Source organism: Mugil cephalus, chromosome 3, assembly GCF_022458985.1.
Source record: "Mugil cephalus isolate CIBA_MC_2020 chromosome 3, CIBA_Mcephalus_1.1, whole genome shotgun sequence".
Classification (NCBI taxonomy): domain Eukaryota; kingdom Metazoa; phylum Chordata; class Actinopteri; order Mugiliformes; family Mugilidae; genus Mugil; species Mugil cephalus.
Window position 1 is genome coordinate 17433162 of NC_061772.1, and position 16416 is coordinate 17449577.

Below are 16416 nucleotides of genomic sequence, written 5' to 3' on the forward strand. Positions count from 1 at the left end.
TCAAGGAGATAAATTACCATCCTCCGCTCCTGCTTGGAGAGCACTGAAACTGCACTTGAAGCACCCTTTTGCTGTGAGTCGACTCCTACGGTGACGGTGGCTTTCCGGAGCCTCGTAACATGCTAAGCTCTCTGTGCTGCCAGCAGTGCGAAACAGTGCCTCTCCTTTTCATTTGACAGCGAGTGCAAAAAACAAGGACGTGCCGGCTGCAACTGATTCCTGGTAGACCCGAGTTTAACACAGATTTATATTGATTCTCCGATGCCGCACACACCCGCTTGTGAATTAGATAGAAATAACAACAGTGGCTCATACCTGTTGGTGGATATAAATATTAAACGGACCTGTTGTGTGTGTTAAATACATTTCCATCTACAGAATTGAGGTGCTTAGACAGAAAGGATTGAGGAAGGGAGCGTGCCGCAGAGGCAATATTCGCAAGTAGCTGTGCCATCGATCGGGCCTTCTCTCGCACAGCATACACAAACAACGAATGTTCCACTGCCTTCATACCATGTGGTTTAAAATGTATTGTATGTAGCAACTTGCTCTTCTTATCGAGATTTTTCACTTAAATGTGGATTTCATTAATTTGTGAACCAGTTTGTCAGCGCAGTTACAAAATTCCTATGCCATTTCATACAGGTCTGTAAAGCCTCATTAGCTATAAGACTCATCCTTGATTAGAGCCAGCTTTAGACCAATACAATAATTGCCACCCCCTAAATAATTACAGCGGAGAGTTCTTTACGGAGGTAAGCAACGAACTCTAATCCTGTAAAGTAGCTAATTAAAAGGGGGCAGAGGGTGATGCGGCTCTACTCCATGCTTACAATATGTAATGAAGAGGATGGTTCGAGGTGTGGGTCACGTTATCAGAGCATGTTTAGATTGAACAGGCAGCTGGAAGCTAGCGGAAATGAGAGCTCACGCAAAACAGGCAGAGAAGAAGGAGTGCACGTGGCTGATGTTCAGCGTCGATCCCCGCACCTCGTTGTGGAAGGACATGCACAGTCGTGTGAGTCATACACCGACTCACCTACCGCGAGCCACCAGTAATGAGCAGATGCCGCCACTCGGCCCGCTAACCGGTCGAGAGCTGTAGCTGCCGTCCAGGCACTCAAACCTGAACCGACGGGACCCGAGCGGCTGCCACCCTCTCCTCCGCTCTCCGCTTCCAGATCAGCGCTGCGACAGATTTTTTATTTTTTTTTCCCTGACGCCAACGCACGTGAGAGATAAGCAAAACCTGGAGCTGACCCAAAATGAAAGCTCAGCATGCACAAAAGCCACATTAATCCTATTGAATTCCTCAGCATGATCGACAGCGCCAAGTCCACTAATTAATTCAGGATCCCATCTGCGATCGCTCTGCACAGCAGACACAGTGACTGTATGAAGTTGTTTGGATGCACGCTCTGCTTTAGTATCGAACCTGTCTGTCTGTATGTGTCCATGTGTATGGGGGAAACGTATGAGCGTCACTCAGCTACATGGCTACATGGTCCGTAGTATAAAGGAAAACAAAACAGTCATCAAGACTATTAATTGTGTTGTCCTCAGGGGAAAAGAACATTACTTTTCCAAATGAGTCCCCTCGAGAATGTGACTAAAGTATTTGAGTAAACATGCAGTTAAAAGGAGGACTTCTGCAGCTCATGTGCATTTTCTAGTGAACAAAGGTTTTGGAGAGGAGATTAGCCGGAGAAATGGATTCCGCACAATGACGCAACTGGCAGAAAGGCAAAAAAAAAAAAAAAAAAGACAACAAAGCTAGCTGTCTGCGTGCCGATCTGAGTATTTGTGCAGACTTACCTTTCATACCAAATTTGGAGCGCCGGCCATATTTGTTGATGAGAACAAAAAGGACGAGCAGGAGGACGCAGGCGAAGCCCGCCAGACCCACGGCGATGGAAACCTGGGAGAAATGAAACGCTGTGTCAGGCTCGAGGCAGCAATCAGAGGAACACATTCACATGAGAGTTTAAGCGGCTAGATTGTGACTGCTGCTTCAGATTGCACCAGCGTGGAGAAAAGTGAAACACCTGCCTTTTTCTGCGATGCATCCTGGAATGTAATTTAAATACGGTCCTGATCTACAGCCAGACTCACTGTGTGATCCTGGTTCATCCGCATCACTACGAACAGTTATTTCGGAATGAAATTCCACAAGCTCAGATGGTTGAGAGTGAAAACTGCAAAGCTGTAGTTTTTATTGACTCACTCAAGACATGCAGTCTGCATGTCATCATCGCCCACAGTATTTAAAGGCCTCTGACAAGCGGCCTCTTACTAATAATAGTTGTTAAGGTTCTGAAATGTTTTCGGCCGAGGATGAAACTGAGACTGAGGTTAAGTAGTCATCATCACTGAAACATCCGTTACAGGATTGTCATTCTAAAAACAGTCACATGGATGCATTAAAAAGTCAGCCAGGATCCCATCCTATTCAGGAAGCATATAGCTCCATTAAGTAGTTAGCTATATCCGATCACATCAACCCACCAGAGCCAACGTTTCAGTCTGAAAAGTTGACACCTGCAGGCGATGAGATGTGAAATGAGAAGCGTGTCCTTGTCTGTCTGCCTGCATCTGTTTCGAAAAATTATGAAGCGCTAAAACTGCCACCGCCAGCAGGTGTAGCATCGGTGACATGGCACACTTCAGTGAATGTCAATATTTTCTGTGCGGTTGACCCCACTGGGTGTTTCACAGCGTTTTCAAAGAAAACACATTTGCACTCGTCATAGCGGTAAAAGCACGGGTGTAATTAATAATAACTAAATATGGCTCACTATCCCAGTAAAGCATGTCAGTGACCCAGAGTGCTCCCACCTAGGAAACTGGAACTGTCGCACCTCTATGACAGCAGCTATTATTAATGTTATTAATTACACTTGTGCTTTTCTTGCTATTATATGTCAAAATGTCTTCCATTAAAAAGTCTATTAACAGCCCATTAACATTAACTCTATCTACTGGAGTACAGTGGAGTAACTCACCAGCACTGGTTTCAGAAACTGTACAAAATCCCCCATATGTTGCATAACAAAAACACTTCACCCACTGTAACACAGTGTCACCATCATCTACATCATTAGCGTCCGAACACACAGCTTTGACTGTAACACTGTTTGCTGCGTTGTAGCTTTTGCACATATGCATCAAGACAAAGCACACACTCCTACGAGGGTCCTCTGAGACAAAAAAAATATATATATATTGATATATATTGATATACTGATATAAATATGTCAGGGGTCCAAGCAGAAACACACAGCGGCTCTCCGCTGAGACCAGGGGCGCCATCTTTAGCAGCCGTTTCGTCAACATCATTAGGGATAAAAACTCACCCCGAATGTATCTTCGTCTGGTCGGCCCGAATCACCATCTGTGGGCCGGACTGCAACACAGAAAGCACACACACAAATAAACACAGGCATTAGAGGCTGTGGAAAGAAAATAACCTTTAATGGCTGCGGATAACTGCCACACTCCTTCATAGTAAATGCTTTTTATTCATGCAGTGTGTTCTGAGGGAAAAATAGATTTTTGAACTATATACTGCTACAAACATAGTGGATATAATAGAATTTCTTATTTTCAGTCTACAGGGGTGTAATTCTACTGTATGAGCTTGTTTATTTCCTCATTACCACGTTATGTAAGTGTAAGAATTACACAGGTTCATGCACAGCCTAACACACTAGAATTAGATGATCTGACGTGCCCTCAAGTGTATGTACTCGAGACCATATTTTCAGCATCTCCAAAAAACCAAATGGTTTTATTAATGTTTCCATATTGCTAGTTTAAATTATCTCTTTTGTGTTCCTTATTTCGGAGCCTTTTACATAAACGGCGGCAAATTATAGTGTCAAATCACTATGAGTCTCTCAACATGGATTGAAGCTGGCCTCCTGCTACAAGTGGTTTAACACAAACAGGAGGAGTACATGCCTTCCCTGTTTTGTGCTATAAAAGCTTGAGGCAGTGATTTAGAGCAATCTTTTTTCTTGCTGAGAAAAAGCTTTCAGTTAGAAGTCTACATAGTCTTAAATGCATATTCCAATGTGACACCTGTCACAAAGTTCCTACCAAACCTTGAAATTTGCTCAGATGAAAGTCACAGAAAAGACAGAATTACAGTTGAGCAAATTCAACAGCTTTCAAACAGCTTTACAATTAGACACAGTTGTGCAAGCGGAGAAACAGACATGAAGCTTTAACAGCCTGGAGTGCCAAATATTAAATTGCAAAAGAAATTATATGGCTTAAATAATGGACGCAAAATGAAAACGCACCACACTAACTCACATCTTCATGAGAAATATGAGACTCAATTTTTTCAGGAGGAAGTGAAACATACGAGGATCTGGATCAGGCAGCAGAACTCTGCAGTTTGATATCCTAATTTCTTGCTGTTGAAAATGCTGCAGGTTGCAGGTATACATAAAATACACACAGCGTTTTGACAAACAGTCGAGGTTTGCAGAGAGTCACGAGACAGAGTCATAAAATGAAATGAACTGGTGTGAGAAAAGCTCTGGAGCCTCGAGCTACGACATCAGAGAGTAATTGTGGACAAATTAACGGCCACATGCTAGACTGGCCACCACTGGTTCACGCACACATACTACACTGGAGTGTGTGTGTGTGTCCCTCCCTCTCAGCTCTCATCCCTGTCTCCTCTCCTCTCCCTGACCAGCTCTCCCCTCAGCAGTGTTAGTATCAGTCAGCCTGTCGGGCCTGGACTCCCTCACACACCGCTGCCAAAATGTTTTACACTGCACCTCTTCCACACCTGCCTCACTCCTAGCAGCCACCCAGGTGTGTGTGTGTACTGTACGTTCAGCACGAAGTCACAGCCAGCCTCATGCAGCTTGCCACACAGTCCGTGTCCATCCGTCTCCATCTTTGGCCATGCTGCTGTGTTAGAATCCACTGCTGATTAAAAATAATGGCCTCTTATGGAGATGGAAGAAGATCCTAATGAAGGTCAGAGATCAGACTGGCCTACTTTGTTTAAGCCGTCAACTGTGAGGCCGGTACAGCAGCCTGAGGCCAAAGCACACATCACACACAGGCCGGATTTAATGCAATGTGAGAGCGGACCAAAGCCATTGTTCCAGCAATATGACTGCATTCCAACCGTTACACATCGCCAGCTAATAGGGTAGGAAACTCGCTTCTGCACACAGTGTCTGGTTAGTTAGAGGTAAGAGAAGCAGCATTACGCTCAGTGAGCCCCTGATACATTACCATGAAAGAGAACGACTAAAACTAAAGGTGTTCTGGTGTGACATTGGTTGCATGTTAGCTTTTGCTATCAATGACTATGAAGACATCGTTCAAGTGGTGCCATTAGCCGCGAGTCATGAGGACACCGCATGCAGCTAGGAAACTGTTGTAGCCTAGAAGCCACCAAAGATAAGGGTCTCTTCAAATGGTGTCCTGTTTGCAGGGAGTCACAAGTTAACTCCACGTGAACGGGCTGATGATATATCCGATTGCCTTGTCTGGCTGTTAGCTTGCTAACTCTAGATGCTACGATGTATCCTATCACAGTTTAGCACTAGTGGCTCGCCTTTTATAAAAGCATATTTGAATCTGTTTATATTCCAGCATTGTCAGAGGTTAGTCCTCATCCTAAAGCCCTTTCTCTTGGGGTATTAACAGGCCTACACACTTCAAAATGTATCAATGTGTACTATTAAACAGATACTCAATATTTCGGACAAACTCACCATTAGCTTCAACAGCTAGCTAATATTATTAGCCTATCAGCTGTAGCTGATAAAATATGACATCAGCAGAGGGTTTGTACCTCTGTGCTATAAACAAGAGGCTTCTTTTTTTCCCAGTTTAAATGACACAGTTGTTCAAACCCGTACTGAGAGTTATGAGTGGTAAAACCTTTACCGCTGTCAACACAGACTGAGGATGGACCTAGCAAACAGATGGCCAAAGCATCACAGCCAGTCAGTTCATTCAGAGCAATAGAGGAACACGCTGACATACAGATACAGCAGATACTGACATTTGTTTCTGAAGATTAAAATCTTTGAGGATAATAATGATAATAAATTGGAGGCCATAAACCCCTAAGAGGTTGCTGCACTGGTTTAGAGACAAGTAAAAGGACAGTGGTCCTGTCACTATACAGCCTATAAATGCTCAAATTATATAGCATAACAGAGGGGGGAAAAAAGAAAGAAAGAAAAAAAGAGCAGCAACACCAAGTTTTTTTTGGACAGCAACACAAAGTGAACAAATTTCTCCATGGTTACCATCTCAAGAGTGGTAGTCAACCCAAAAGTGATGAATCTGTGTTTGTGTGTGTGTGTGTGTGTGTGTGCACTGACGCCAAACAGAAAAAGATTAAAAAACAAGAAAACAATATCACGTCTACTTCGAAAAGAGAAACACTCACCTAGTTCCACTGTGTCTGCAAAAGAGAAGACAGAGAAAGTCATGCTAAGTCAATGAATTGAAGCCTGGTATTAACCTTGGAATATTGACCATAGGGAGAAATTTGCCAATCTTTGTGGGTTTATTCCCCTTCCCTGTGAACTCAAGATGAACCGCAAGTGAACAATCTACCTGAATGAACTGTGGATGAACCCTGGCTGCTATCCAGCCAGCAGAGATCAGCTACGCAACCTGCACCCTGTGAGGGGGAGATTTCAATAAAAACAAAAAGCTCCCAATAGTTCTACCTTCCATAGAATGGAAAATGCGATTCACATAACAAGGTGTTAAAACGAGAAACCCAACTGGTCTGAGACTTGTACCAGTACTGACATTCACTCCCAAAAAATGGACCAGGCTAGCTCTTGTGGGAATCAGAGAGTTACTTGGCAGTACTTCTCCTTTTCTCATGTGTTTAGAATCTTATTTAAATCCGCAAGAATGAGAGTGATTCTTACACAGTAAAATGTGCTAATAACCCTTGTATAAATGTCATTTTACCCATGAGTATAAACTCGATTATAATTATGGGGGCATCGGTGCTGCCAGCTGCCAACTGTGGATCACTTATCAGACACCAGCACAATAGGTACTTTTTACAGCAGTCTTTTTGACATGTCAAAGCAAGGTAAACACGGGTGTAATTGATAAAATTAATTAAGGTCCTGTTCTATTAAGTGTGTCACAACCATTTGAGTGAGTCACCATGCACGGTACCAGGGAGCTGAAACACCCTATGGAACAGAGCCATAATTAATGTCATCAATAGACCTTTTTAAAGGTGCAGATCTTGATTTGTTACAGTATGAAAAAGAACAAGTGGTATGCGTTATTGGGACACATATTGATATGTGTCAGTGGTGCCAAGAAAGTTACCCACTCACCATTATCATCAGGGGCCACAAGGAAGTGACCATACACTGTCTTGGTGACTGTACCCAGAGGGTTGCTGGCCTCTAAGGTGTAGTTCCCGTTGTTAATGTGTGTTGGGTTCTGGAAGGTCAGACAGCCCTCTAGATAGTCCTGGTAGAAGTCCATGTCAGTTCGGATGTACTCATTCTGAAGAATCTCCTTCTGTCTAAAGAACCAGCGCAGTTTAGGGTGTGGGTAACCTCGAACCGTGAATTCGATGCAGGTATCAAGGCGTTGCTCCGGCTCAGCTAGTCTCAGGATGACTGGAGGAACTGTAGTAAGGATGAAGACATTGGAAACATTTTAGGGATACTGGCGCACCATCCAGAGCAAAATGAGCAAATGAAACAAATTGTTTCTTCTACGTCTTAAAAACCTCATCAGTGTGTCTGTGTTTTTGGGTTCCACCTAGGTTGAAGTATTACCAAGACCTTTATGAGTCAAGAAAGTTCGCCAACCCTTCGGCTAGTAAAAACCTTTCCTAATCCTTTGAATAACCTAAGAAAAAAATGTGGCATTTAGGAGGCAGGTTTCTTGCCTGGGAGTGGCAATGAGCCTTTTATCATGTGTTACATATTGCAGTACATATTACACCATGAGAACAGATGGGAAGGCACAGAAAGCAAACAGTTAGGACTTGTCTTACTCGGAAAAGACGGCGGTATTTCCACTGCATCGACAAGTACAGAGATTCTCATTCCTGACATACAGCAACACACCCCTGAATCCAGAACCCCGCCAAGATCAGAGGCGGTTTATCACTTTAATACCATCAGATACATTTCATAAACAATTCATCCACTGATTTGTCTTTACAATGAGTCATTCTTGCTGCTACATCATCAAAAGGAAATATTTGGCAGAAGGGATTACCTGGCAGAGTCTCCCTGTGTCTGCTCTACATACCAGACACCTCACACCCCAAACATACTCAACTACGTACACACACTTGCTTGGTTTCACTGAGGCCTTTGATTTCCTTAGCTATGTATGAACAAGTGGGTTTGATTGAGTCCCTTATAAAAGCCCCACATCAGGCACCCCAGTGCACTGGGGTTAGAGTTACTCCTGGGTAATATCCACCTTAGAGAAATTATATGTATGAAGTCTCAAAAATGTTCTGTATCTACCATAGGGTCTTCTACCATGTCCATGAGACCTCTAAGCAATTGCTCATCTTGAACCAGTGCCTGAACCATCTCAACTGATTGAACACAAACCAACACTAACTCAACTCTGGGTTCGATCCAGATGTCTGGATTCCTTATAATGCCCTTTAGGTTTACCCTACAGAGGAAAAATATTACAGGGTCAATCTCCCACTAATTTTACACTAACTCTAGCAAGATCCCCAGGATACTTAAACTCATTCACCTGGGACAACAAGTCACTCCCAACAGAGAAGGAGCAGCTGTCTGTGGCAGAGAATCAAGGCCTCAGACTTGCAGGTGCTGACTATCATCCATCTTCCCAAAACCACATCATCTATAAAGACAGAGGCAATTCTGAGGCACTGCACTGGCCTTGGAAACTTGTCAGTGAGAATCACAAACAGAACTGGGTGGATTTAAGTCTTTCATGTGAACAACTTAGGTCTGTGGGAGAACCTTTATGTTATACACATTTTTATATTTACTATGCCGCCCAGACACTACAAAAAAATTAATTTAAAATGATTGCCGGATAAACTGATAATAAAAGTAACTGTCAGTTTCAGCTCTGTCGCTGGTAGCTTGTGTTTTCACCCGAATAATCATCCGGTAAAGACATGAATAAACTACTTATTGTTATGTGAAAGCTGTCATTTTATAAATTACTCTGGTGACAGACAATAGTGACAATAAAGTCATTCAATTGAACTAAAGGCTAAGAATTGTGTATGTGTGAACAAGTTGGTGTGGGGGCGTTCACAGAGCTGCGAATTTGGAGCGCATGAAGAAAGGGAAGAGATGACAGTACAGAAAGACAGAGGAGGAAGGAGTGAAGTGAGGGTGTGTATGGAGCAGTGCATTCTCTAAAGAGCAGGAGAAAATAGAGAGAGGAAAAAAATGAAATTCTCTTGCTGATGGACAGTTAGCGACCGATCCATTTTCTCCTCAGTGTGGCTGTCAGCCCAGTCTCGGTCAATACAATGCAAGTCATTATGGCTCTTCGTACTGGTCTGTAACAACATGGTGTCCTCGTGGCGCTCATACAGATGACAAGCTTTGATAACTACATGCCTTTGATCAGTGAGAACACTGAATACAAAGCTAGTTGTGCAATGTTATCTAGTGGTAACACTGGTGGCGTATTTCAAATGCCATGTTCCAGCGAGGCCACAGATAGGACATTATGGCTGGCGGTGAGGCAACAGGTTTACAGGACTAACATTGCCACACATTCCTTCTGGGCTGAACCACAGTGCGAAGATTTTAACCTGTTACATTCTCATGAGGGATAACATGATTTAATTTCTCTTAGTGAGGAATAATACCTTCCCTTTCCAGGTGAAAGTGCCATATTGTTGAAAGAGAGCTACACGTTGCCTACAGGACTTACTGTGCTGAGGAAATCACGGTTAAGTCCACACTGCTGTAGAGCCGCTATTGTTCCAGACAGCAGCAGAATAATGGGCCTGCAGAATCTGCATTGTGGCTAATTACAGTTTCACTAAAATAGGGAACTCATCTTTGAATGCAGAGACTGTCACTTGACGGTTGGTAATTTCACTGTCAATCAGATTACTCCCTAATCAGAGCAGCAGTTTAAGCTATTTTATGACATTTCCAGAGACAATAGCTGCACAGGGGAGAAAATGTAATTACCATCAGAGCATGTGGTGAAAAATTAATAAGTTAATTTGCAGCACCAGCAGAGTGTCAACAGGAAAAAAAAAATGCCTGGAGATGTACATCCACAGAGTGGCCGTGTGAAGGAAGCCCTGAAGACAAGAAGTTGCATAGTCAATCTGTCATTCTAGCATGGTCCTTAGCAGCTCTGCTCCAGTAGGGAGTGTTTGAATTGGTGACAAATGTCGCCTGTCCTGTGGCGTGATGCATTGAAAACAGCTACAATAGATTGTGCTCTACAAAAGGAAGCTTGCGACACAGAGAGAAAAATGTCACCTTTGATAAATATTGACTTTGAATGCGGTCCGTCCAAAATTTGCCCAGGGCAAATCCACTGGGTAAACGTATTTAAGAATCCAAGTATATACTGTAATTTACAGTCAGGATATTAGAGGCATTCTGATGGTTACCAAATCATTGCTTTATCAATGCTGAGGGTTGGATTTTTTCCCCCTCTCTCTTTCCACTCAGATCAAGGGTGAGCTTTCATGTGGGCTGGAGGGTATATTCTTACTAATTGGCTACATCAATTTCACTTGGTTTGTAACCGTGCAACACCTCATTGCATTCTAAATGTACCTGCATAATTTGGCTGTTCTGCTTGATAAAGGAGTTTTTTTTCCCTCGGTCTAAATTATTCTCTCAGACTGTCTGTGTCATTAATACATGATATATATTTTATCCTCAGCATCACTCCATCAAAGATGCAATGAAAGACATTTTATGCAAAAGGAAAAACCATCGACCGTTCTTGGTTCAAAGCATTCGTACTGTACCGCTAGCATTTTAGAGAGCAATTTATTGCTTTTTTATTTGCTCTTTTCCTGATTGAGGTTCGTAGTAATGCCACATTTCTTTTTATTAATGGACATTATTAACACCTTTAAATGATAAATGATTTTCGGTTTTTCAGTAGGGGCAAAATACTTAAATAAGAGTTATATAATGTCAGTGTATAAACTTGTCTTGTATGTGCGTTTGCAAGTGCATATATAGAAAGGGACATTTCTAGGGGAGCTGTCACAGGATCACTTCTGACTGTTGTGAATGCTTCATAATGAAGTTGTCACCAGCACAAATGTCACTTCACACTGAAGGTTAATACCTGTGTTTTGAAATTTTCCCTCTTTTGTTATACTGGAATATTAACTGGAACATTTTTTTTTTTTTTTTTTTCTCAAACCATGGCAGACGAGCCATTGTGGATAAGCCATTTGCTCACTGGTAGGTAACGAGATTTCATTCCAAGTAATCACTACACCCAGCAGGACTGGTACTGATGAACGGCTTCGACAACAGAGCAACATCATTTCAAATTTTCTGCATTTGAGTCTTAGTCATAGAAGCCATGACAATTGAGCAAATAGGATTATGGGAGGACGCAGTACAGATGTTGTGATAATATTTCTGTTTCAGCACGGTTGATTGGGGTTGTTTCTCTCTTACTGAGCATGAACATGAACAAATCAGCATTATTGGCTCTAGGTAAGGTTCTCAGCCTGCTTTGGGTAGGTGCCAACCAGAAAAGGCTATTATTATAAGTATTAGTAATTATTGTTATTATTATTATCTGCAATAGTTTGAATAGCAAATTTAAAAAATTGACATTCAGACATTAATTAAATACAACAAAGCATTGCTATTAGTCGTTCCAATGTAAGAAAGAGCGAGAAAAATTCTATTAGGTATCTCACAAAATATGTTAATTAGAAAGGAAGCCTGAGGTACAGAAAGTAGCCTGGGCCGCGTTGTTGCTCTAGATGCAGATGCTGACAAGATAGCAACTGAGAGCGGCCCATGTAGGTTAATTTCCTCGGTCACCTTAGCTGCTCTACTCCCGGATAACATGGCATTTTGTAAAAAACTGTTGCTGATGATATGTCTTCCCTAATATGTCTACTTTGTGTATTCTCTGCAGGACAGATGCTTCCGCGTGGTCATAGAAATATATAGGCTCAACAACTACTGGATGGATTAATATAATCCATCAGTGATTCCAGGGAATGAATGGAACAGACGATCACTGGAAGTTTGCTATATGTACGTAGCATGTGACAGTATGTATCTAGTATACTACTACAGTATCTAGTATGTGACATTATGTGGTAAGTCACCTTGATGTGAAATTGAACACAGATATTCATGCTCTTCTCAAAACAGAATAATTTTGATAATCCCTTTCACCTTGCGCCTGGATTAGGAAAGAAACTGAATTTGTGTGGGGATGTGGTGTTTGCTCAATCTGTTGACATTCCAATCAAATTATGCAAATTATAGCAGACTAACGCCTGAAGTACGATGATTAACATGACAAACGTTATCCTTCATCATCGGCATGTTAGCATGTCATGTCAGCATGCTGTAGTTAACGATTAGCTCAATGACCGACTACATACAGCCCCAAAGAACTACTAGACTAGCAGCAGTTCATCAAGTGTGTAGAAATGCTTCACTAAAGATAAGGTGACTAAATTTGAGTTTGTGAAAAAAAGTGGACCCTTTAGGGGCGGTATCAGTGTATCGCATGTGGAACCATGAACAGGAACGCACATTGCATACAAATGTGCCCAGAGACATGGTGAGTATATATGATAATAAGCTGACACATAAGTGCCTGCTTTGCAAGTCAGACACTCGGCTTCAAATGAATCCCAACCAAGACGAAAACAAAGAAATTTCTTTTGTAATTCATCCGTAAATGCACTGTGCCTATGGTAAACAAGGACGTTTGCGCTATTGAGGTGCAGACCAATTAAATGTTTAAAGAGAAGGCTATCGACCAATGACAATAACTCTACCATCAGACCGTGCAATCCGAAATTTGCTCTCTACTTAACTTCACAACTCCCCCTACTCACTTCTACTCGTGAGTAGTTTGTGAATGACACAGAGAAATGCAACGCATTTTAATGTAAACAGGTCTGAGGCTCTAGTAGAACAAAACTGGACGAGTTGAAAATTCCGTTCCATTTTTAGGTCTCAAAAAGGGGACATGTCCGGGTAATGGAGGACATATGGTCACCCTGCTGAAGATGAAGCCCATTCTACAGTGACATGCAAAATATGTAAGTCCGTCCTAAAGTACAACAAATGTACTACTGGAATGCAGACTCATATGAAAAGGCATCCGCTAACGCTAGCACAGGACCGGGGCAAAACCTCTTGACAACAGTCAATTAACAACTTCACCAAATGCCTCGTGGTGGTGTTTCTCAGACAGAAAGTGGCTACAAATCAACAATTTGCTGGTGAATTTCATTGTGAAAAATAATTCTAGATACTAACAGAGACGGCTTCAGAGAAATACTGCATTTTTTTAACCTGGCTACGCTATTCTATCTTACACACTAAAAGTACTATAAAATGCTATTGGTTGTGTTGAGTTGCAGCCTGTTTTAATACAGGCTATACATGAGTTGACTGTTCTCAGTATATGTATTCAGGTCAAGAACATAGATTTCATTGCATTACATTCTAATGTGTTGTTATTATTGACTTCATCTGTCACTACTGGTCCGTGTCGACAAAAGTTGATTTTCAAAAAATCAGAACTTGTGCAACCTTTAGTCTGGAGACCGACTGGATGCCTTGCAATACACAGCTGCTTCTCATGGTTTTACGCTAGACTTTAACACATGATTGAGATCGGATGAAAACGAGGGCCTGATCAAGCGTTAATAAAAAATGAAATAATAAAAATACAGGAATAAAGATACTTCCAGTTCCAGACTCGTGATATCTCTTTACAATATGCGCACAAATTAGACAAAGCTAGTGTGTTCAGCTTTTAAACAACATGCATCTGGGATTCTTAATGCAGCATTAACCTTAGTTGTATTACGCCGAAACAGCTATGGTAATTAAGAGATTAATCAAACAAATTAGTCAGAGTAAGACAATATTTTCTGTCAACGTACTTACCTTTATGTTTAAGCAGTGACACAACAGAGTTTTACTCATTAGAAGGCTAGATTTTCTTTATTAAGTAAATAAGTATTTAGTGTAAATTTACACAGTTTGTCATTAGTCTTGACTGACTTGGTTCAATATATGCATGACCTCTGCAGTACTTGAACACAGTTTTGCTACAAATAAAACATTAGTAAACGTCTGACTTACACTGCACATTGAGCTGGATAGAGGAGTTGGCCATCCCCACCACGTTCTCTGCAATGCAGGTCAGCTGGAAGTTGTTGTCGTCTCGGCTCATGTTGAAAAGAGTCAGGTTGATGGAGTGGATGTTGGGCCTGTACACGTTAGACTACGGAAAGAAAGTAAGAAGCACAGTTAGGGAGGAGAGAGGTGCTTAGCCATGTAAAAGACATGCTTAATAGCACATACTGTTATACTACTGGGGTTTAAATCTTTAATTACTTAATTAAAATGAGGGTTAATTATTCATTGGTTGAATTCCTGTGGAAGGAAACGAAACAAAGTCAAGGATTATACACCACCTGTGGGAATTAATCACTTCATTGATCTAGTCCAGCCTAACTACCGCTGGTCTAGCACTACAGGAACAATGTAAAGGCTGATATACTGTAAATGTTGGCTCTAACTGGACTCATTAATTCACAATGTTTTCATTAAGGAAACAAAATACAATTCTAATGCTTCTCCTCTTGCCCTCATTTGGCCACTCTCCCACCCCCAAACATTCACTCATCCTAATACACTATCCATCTACTCTAAAACATCAAGCCTGGGGCCGAAGTAACTTTCATCTGTGCAGTCTCTGCAAACACAGATGACAAATATGGCCACGCGGCAGCCCATGAGCGGCTGTTCTTCTATTCTTGCAGTTTTTCTAGGCAGTTGTTATTGCTGTGATGTCCCAAGGGCCTGCCTCTGGGAGCCAGATTAGTGGTCTAACCGAGGGTTCAACCCAGGCCTCTCAGTCACACAAAAACTGGCTTATTTTGAGATGAGGAGAGCTTAGCGTAGTAACCTATGCTGCTCAGATAATCAGGGAACCACACTGCTGGTTAAGCTTGAGTCCTGGTTTTTACATGCGAGTCTTTTCCCACAATTCATTACACCAAATCTTGACAATTTGGCATTATTTTTAAGTTATTTTTTGGGCTTCAATGTAGCTTTAAAATTCACCAAGAATCCTCATCTGAAATCTGCTTATATTCAAGCTTATTGGCAGCTGGATTCATGACTTAGACATTTCATGGTGAGCTACGAACATGAACTAAACCAAACACATTCGCAGATTCACAATGAAACAAAAAAAAAGTTAATTCTGATGCAGATCCTGAAATACAAACACATTTCTGATTGTTAGCCCAAGGCCCGCAGAGCACCATGTGTGCTGAAATACAAGGAATTTAATTTATTTTTTATATTAAAAAGGGACTTTGCACTTTTATCTTGCTTGAAGTTGAAAACTTGTTGTCTGCATACCTATTAAAGAAACCGCCGTACTGTCAGAAATTTAAAATTATTAGATTGGGCTGTGGTGCTAAATACAATCAAGGCGTGGCAGCTAATGCAGAGACTTGAGGGAAGGTCACAGCTGACATCCGCTTTCACCTCTATTTTAAATAATCCGGATTTCCACCCAGGATTACTTTTAAACAACGGGGTAATAACCACATTAAAAAAGCTGAAAAACCTTCTAGCTAATGATACATTAACACAATTTGATCAAATGGTTATGAAATATCCCAAATATCCCCAGACATGACTTCTTTTTGTTATTTACTAATAAGGCATTATATATTCCACAGCATTACCTTAAATGATAGCGATGAAATATCTTACCTTGAGGAATTATTGTTTCATTCTGCTGGGAAAATGTCTATTAGTTCATTCTATGAAGTCATGTGCGGAGAGGTACGGTACATGTTGCCTTACAAGGACTTAGATTTCAGTGGGAAAGGGATCTTTCTGTTACTGATGGAAACTGATGATAATGAATGGGAGGAAATATTGAGATATGCTAAATCACGTTCAATCTGCAGCTGAAGATCATACACAGAGTGCACATATCCCCCAACTGAAGACATTCATTCAACCATACTTTCTTGTCCATGTGCCATTAATACAAGTCATAGGTCTTTAACAGGGGGTCCGTGACCCCTAGGGGATCTGCAAAGCCACTGCAGGGGGGTTGCAAAATCTTTGGTTGATTTGACATTTTTTATATATATATATATATATATATTTTTTTTTTTTTTTTACAAATTTAATTTTT

General features: G+C 41.4%; 1 protein-coding gene across 2 annotated transcripts in view; it reads right to left on the reverse strand.

Moving 5' to 3' along the window:
• The window catches only part of ntrk3b (neurotrophic tyrosine kinase, receptor, type 3b), a 188198-nt gene that overhangs the window by 74760 nt on the left and 97022 nt on the right, over nt 1-16416 (reverse strand). The window contains exons 7-11 of one of the 2 annotated variants that reach the window (XM_047581345.1): nt 14334-14475; nt 7356-7655; nt 6434-6448; nt 3354-3403; nt 1816-1918 (exon numbers count right to left, since the gene is read on the reverse strand). In XM_047581345.1, coding sequence (XP_047437301.1) covers nt 1816-1918; nt 3354-3403; nt 6434-6448; nt 7356-7655; nt 14334-14475 — 610 coding nt within the window. The remainder of the gene's footprint in view (nt 1-1815; nt 1919-3353; nt 3404-6433; nt 6449-7355; nt 7656-14333; nt 14476-16416) is intronic. The other variant, XM_047581346.1, reaches the window with a different exon arrangement.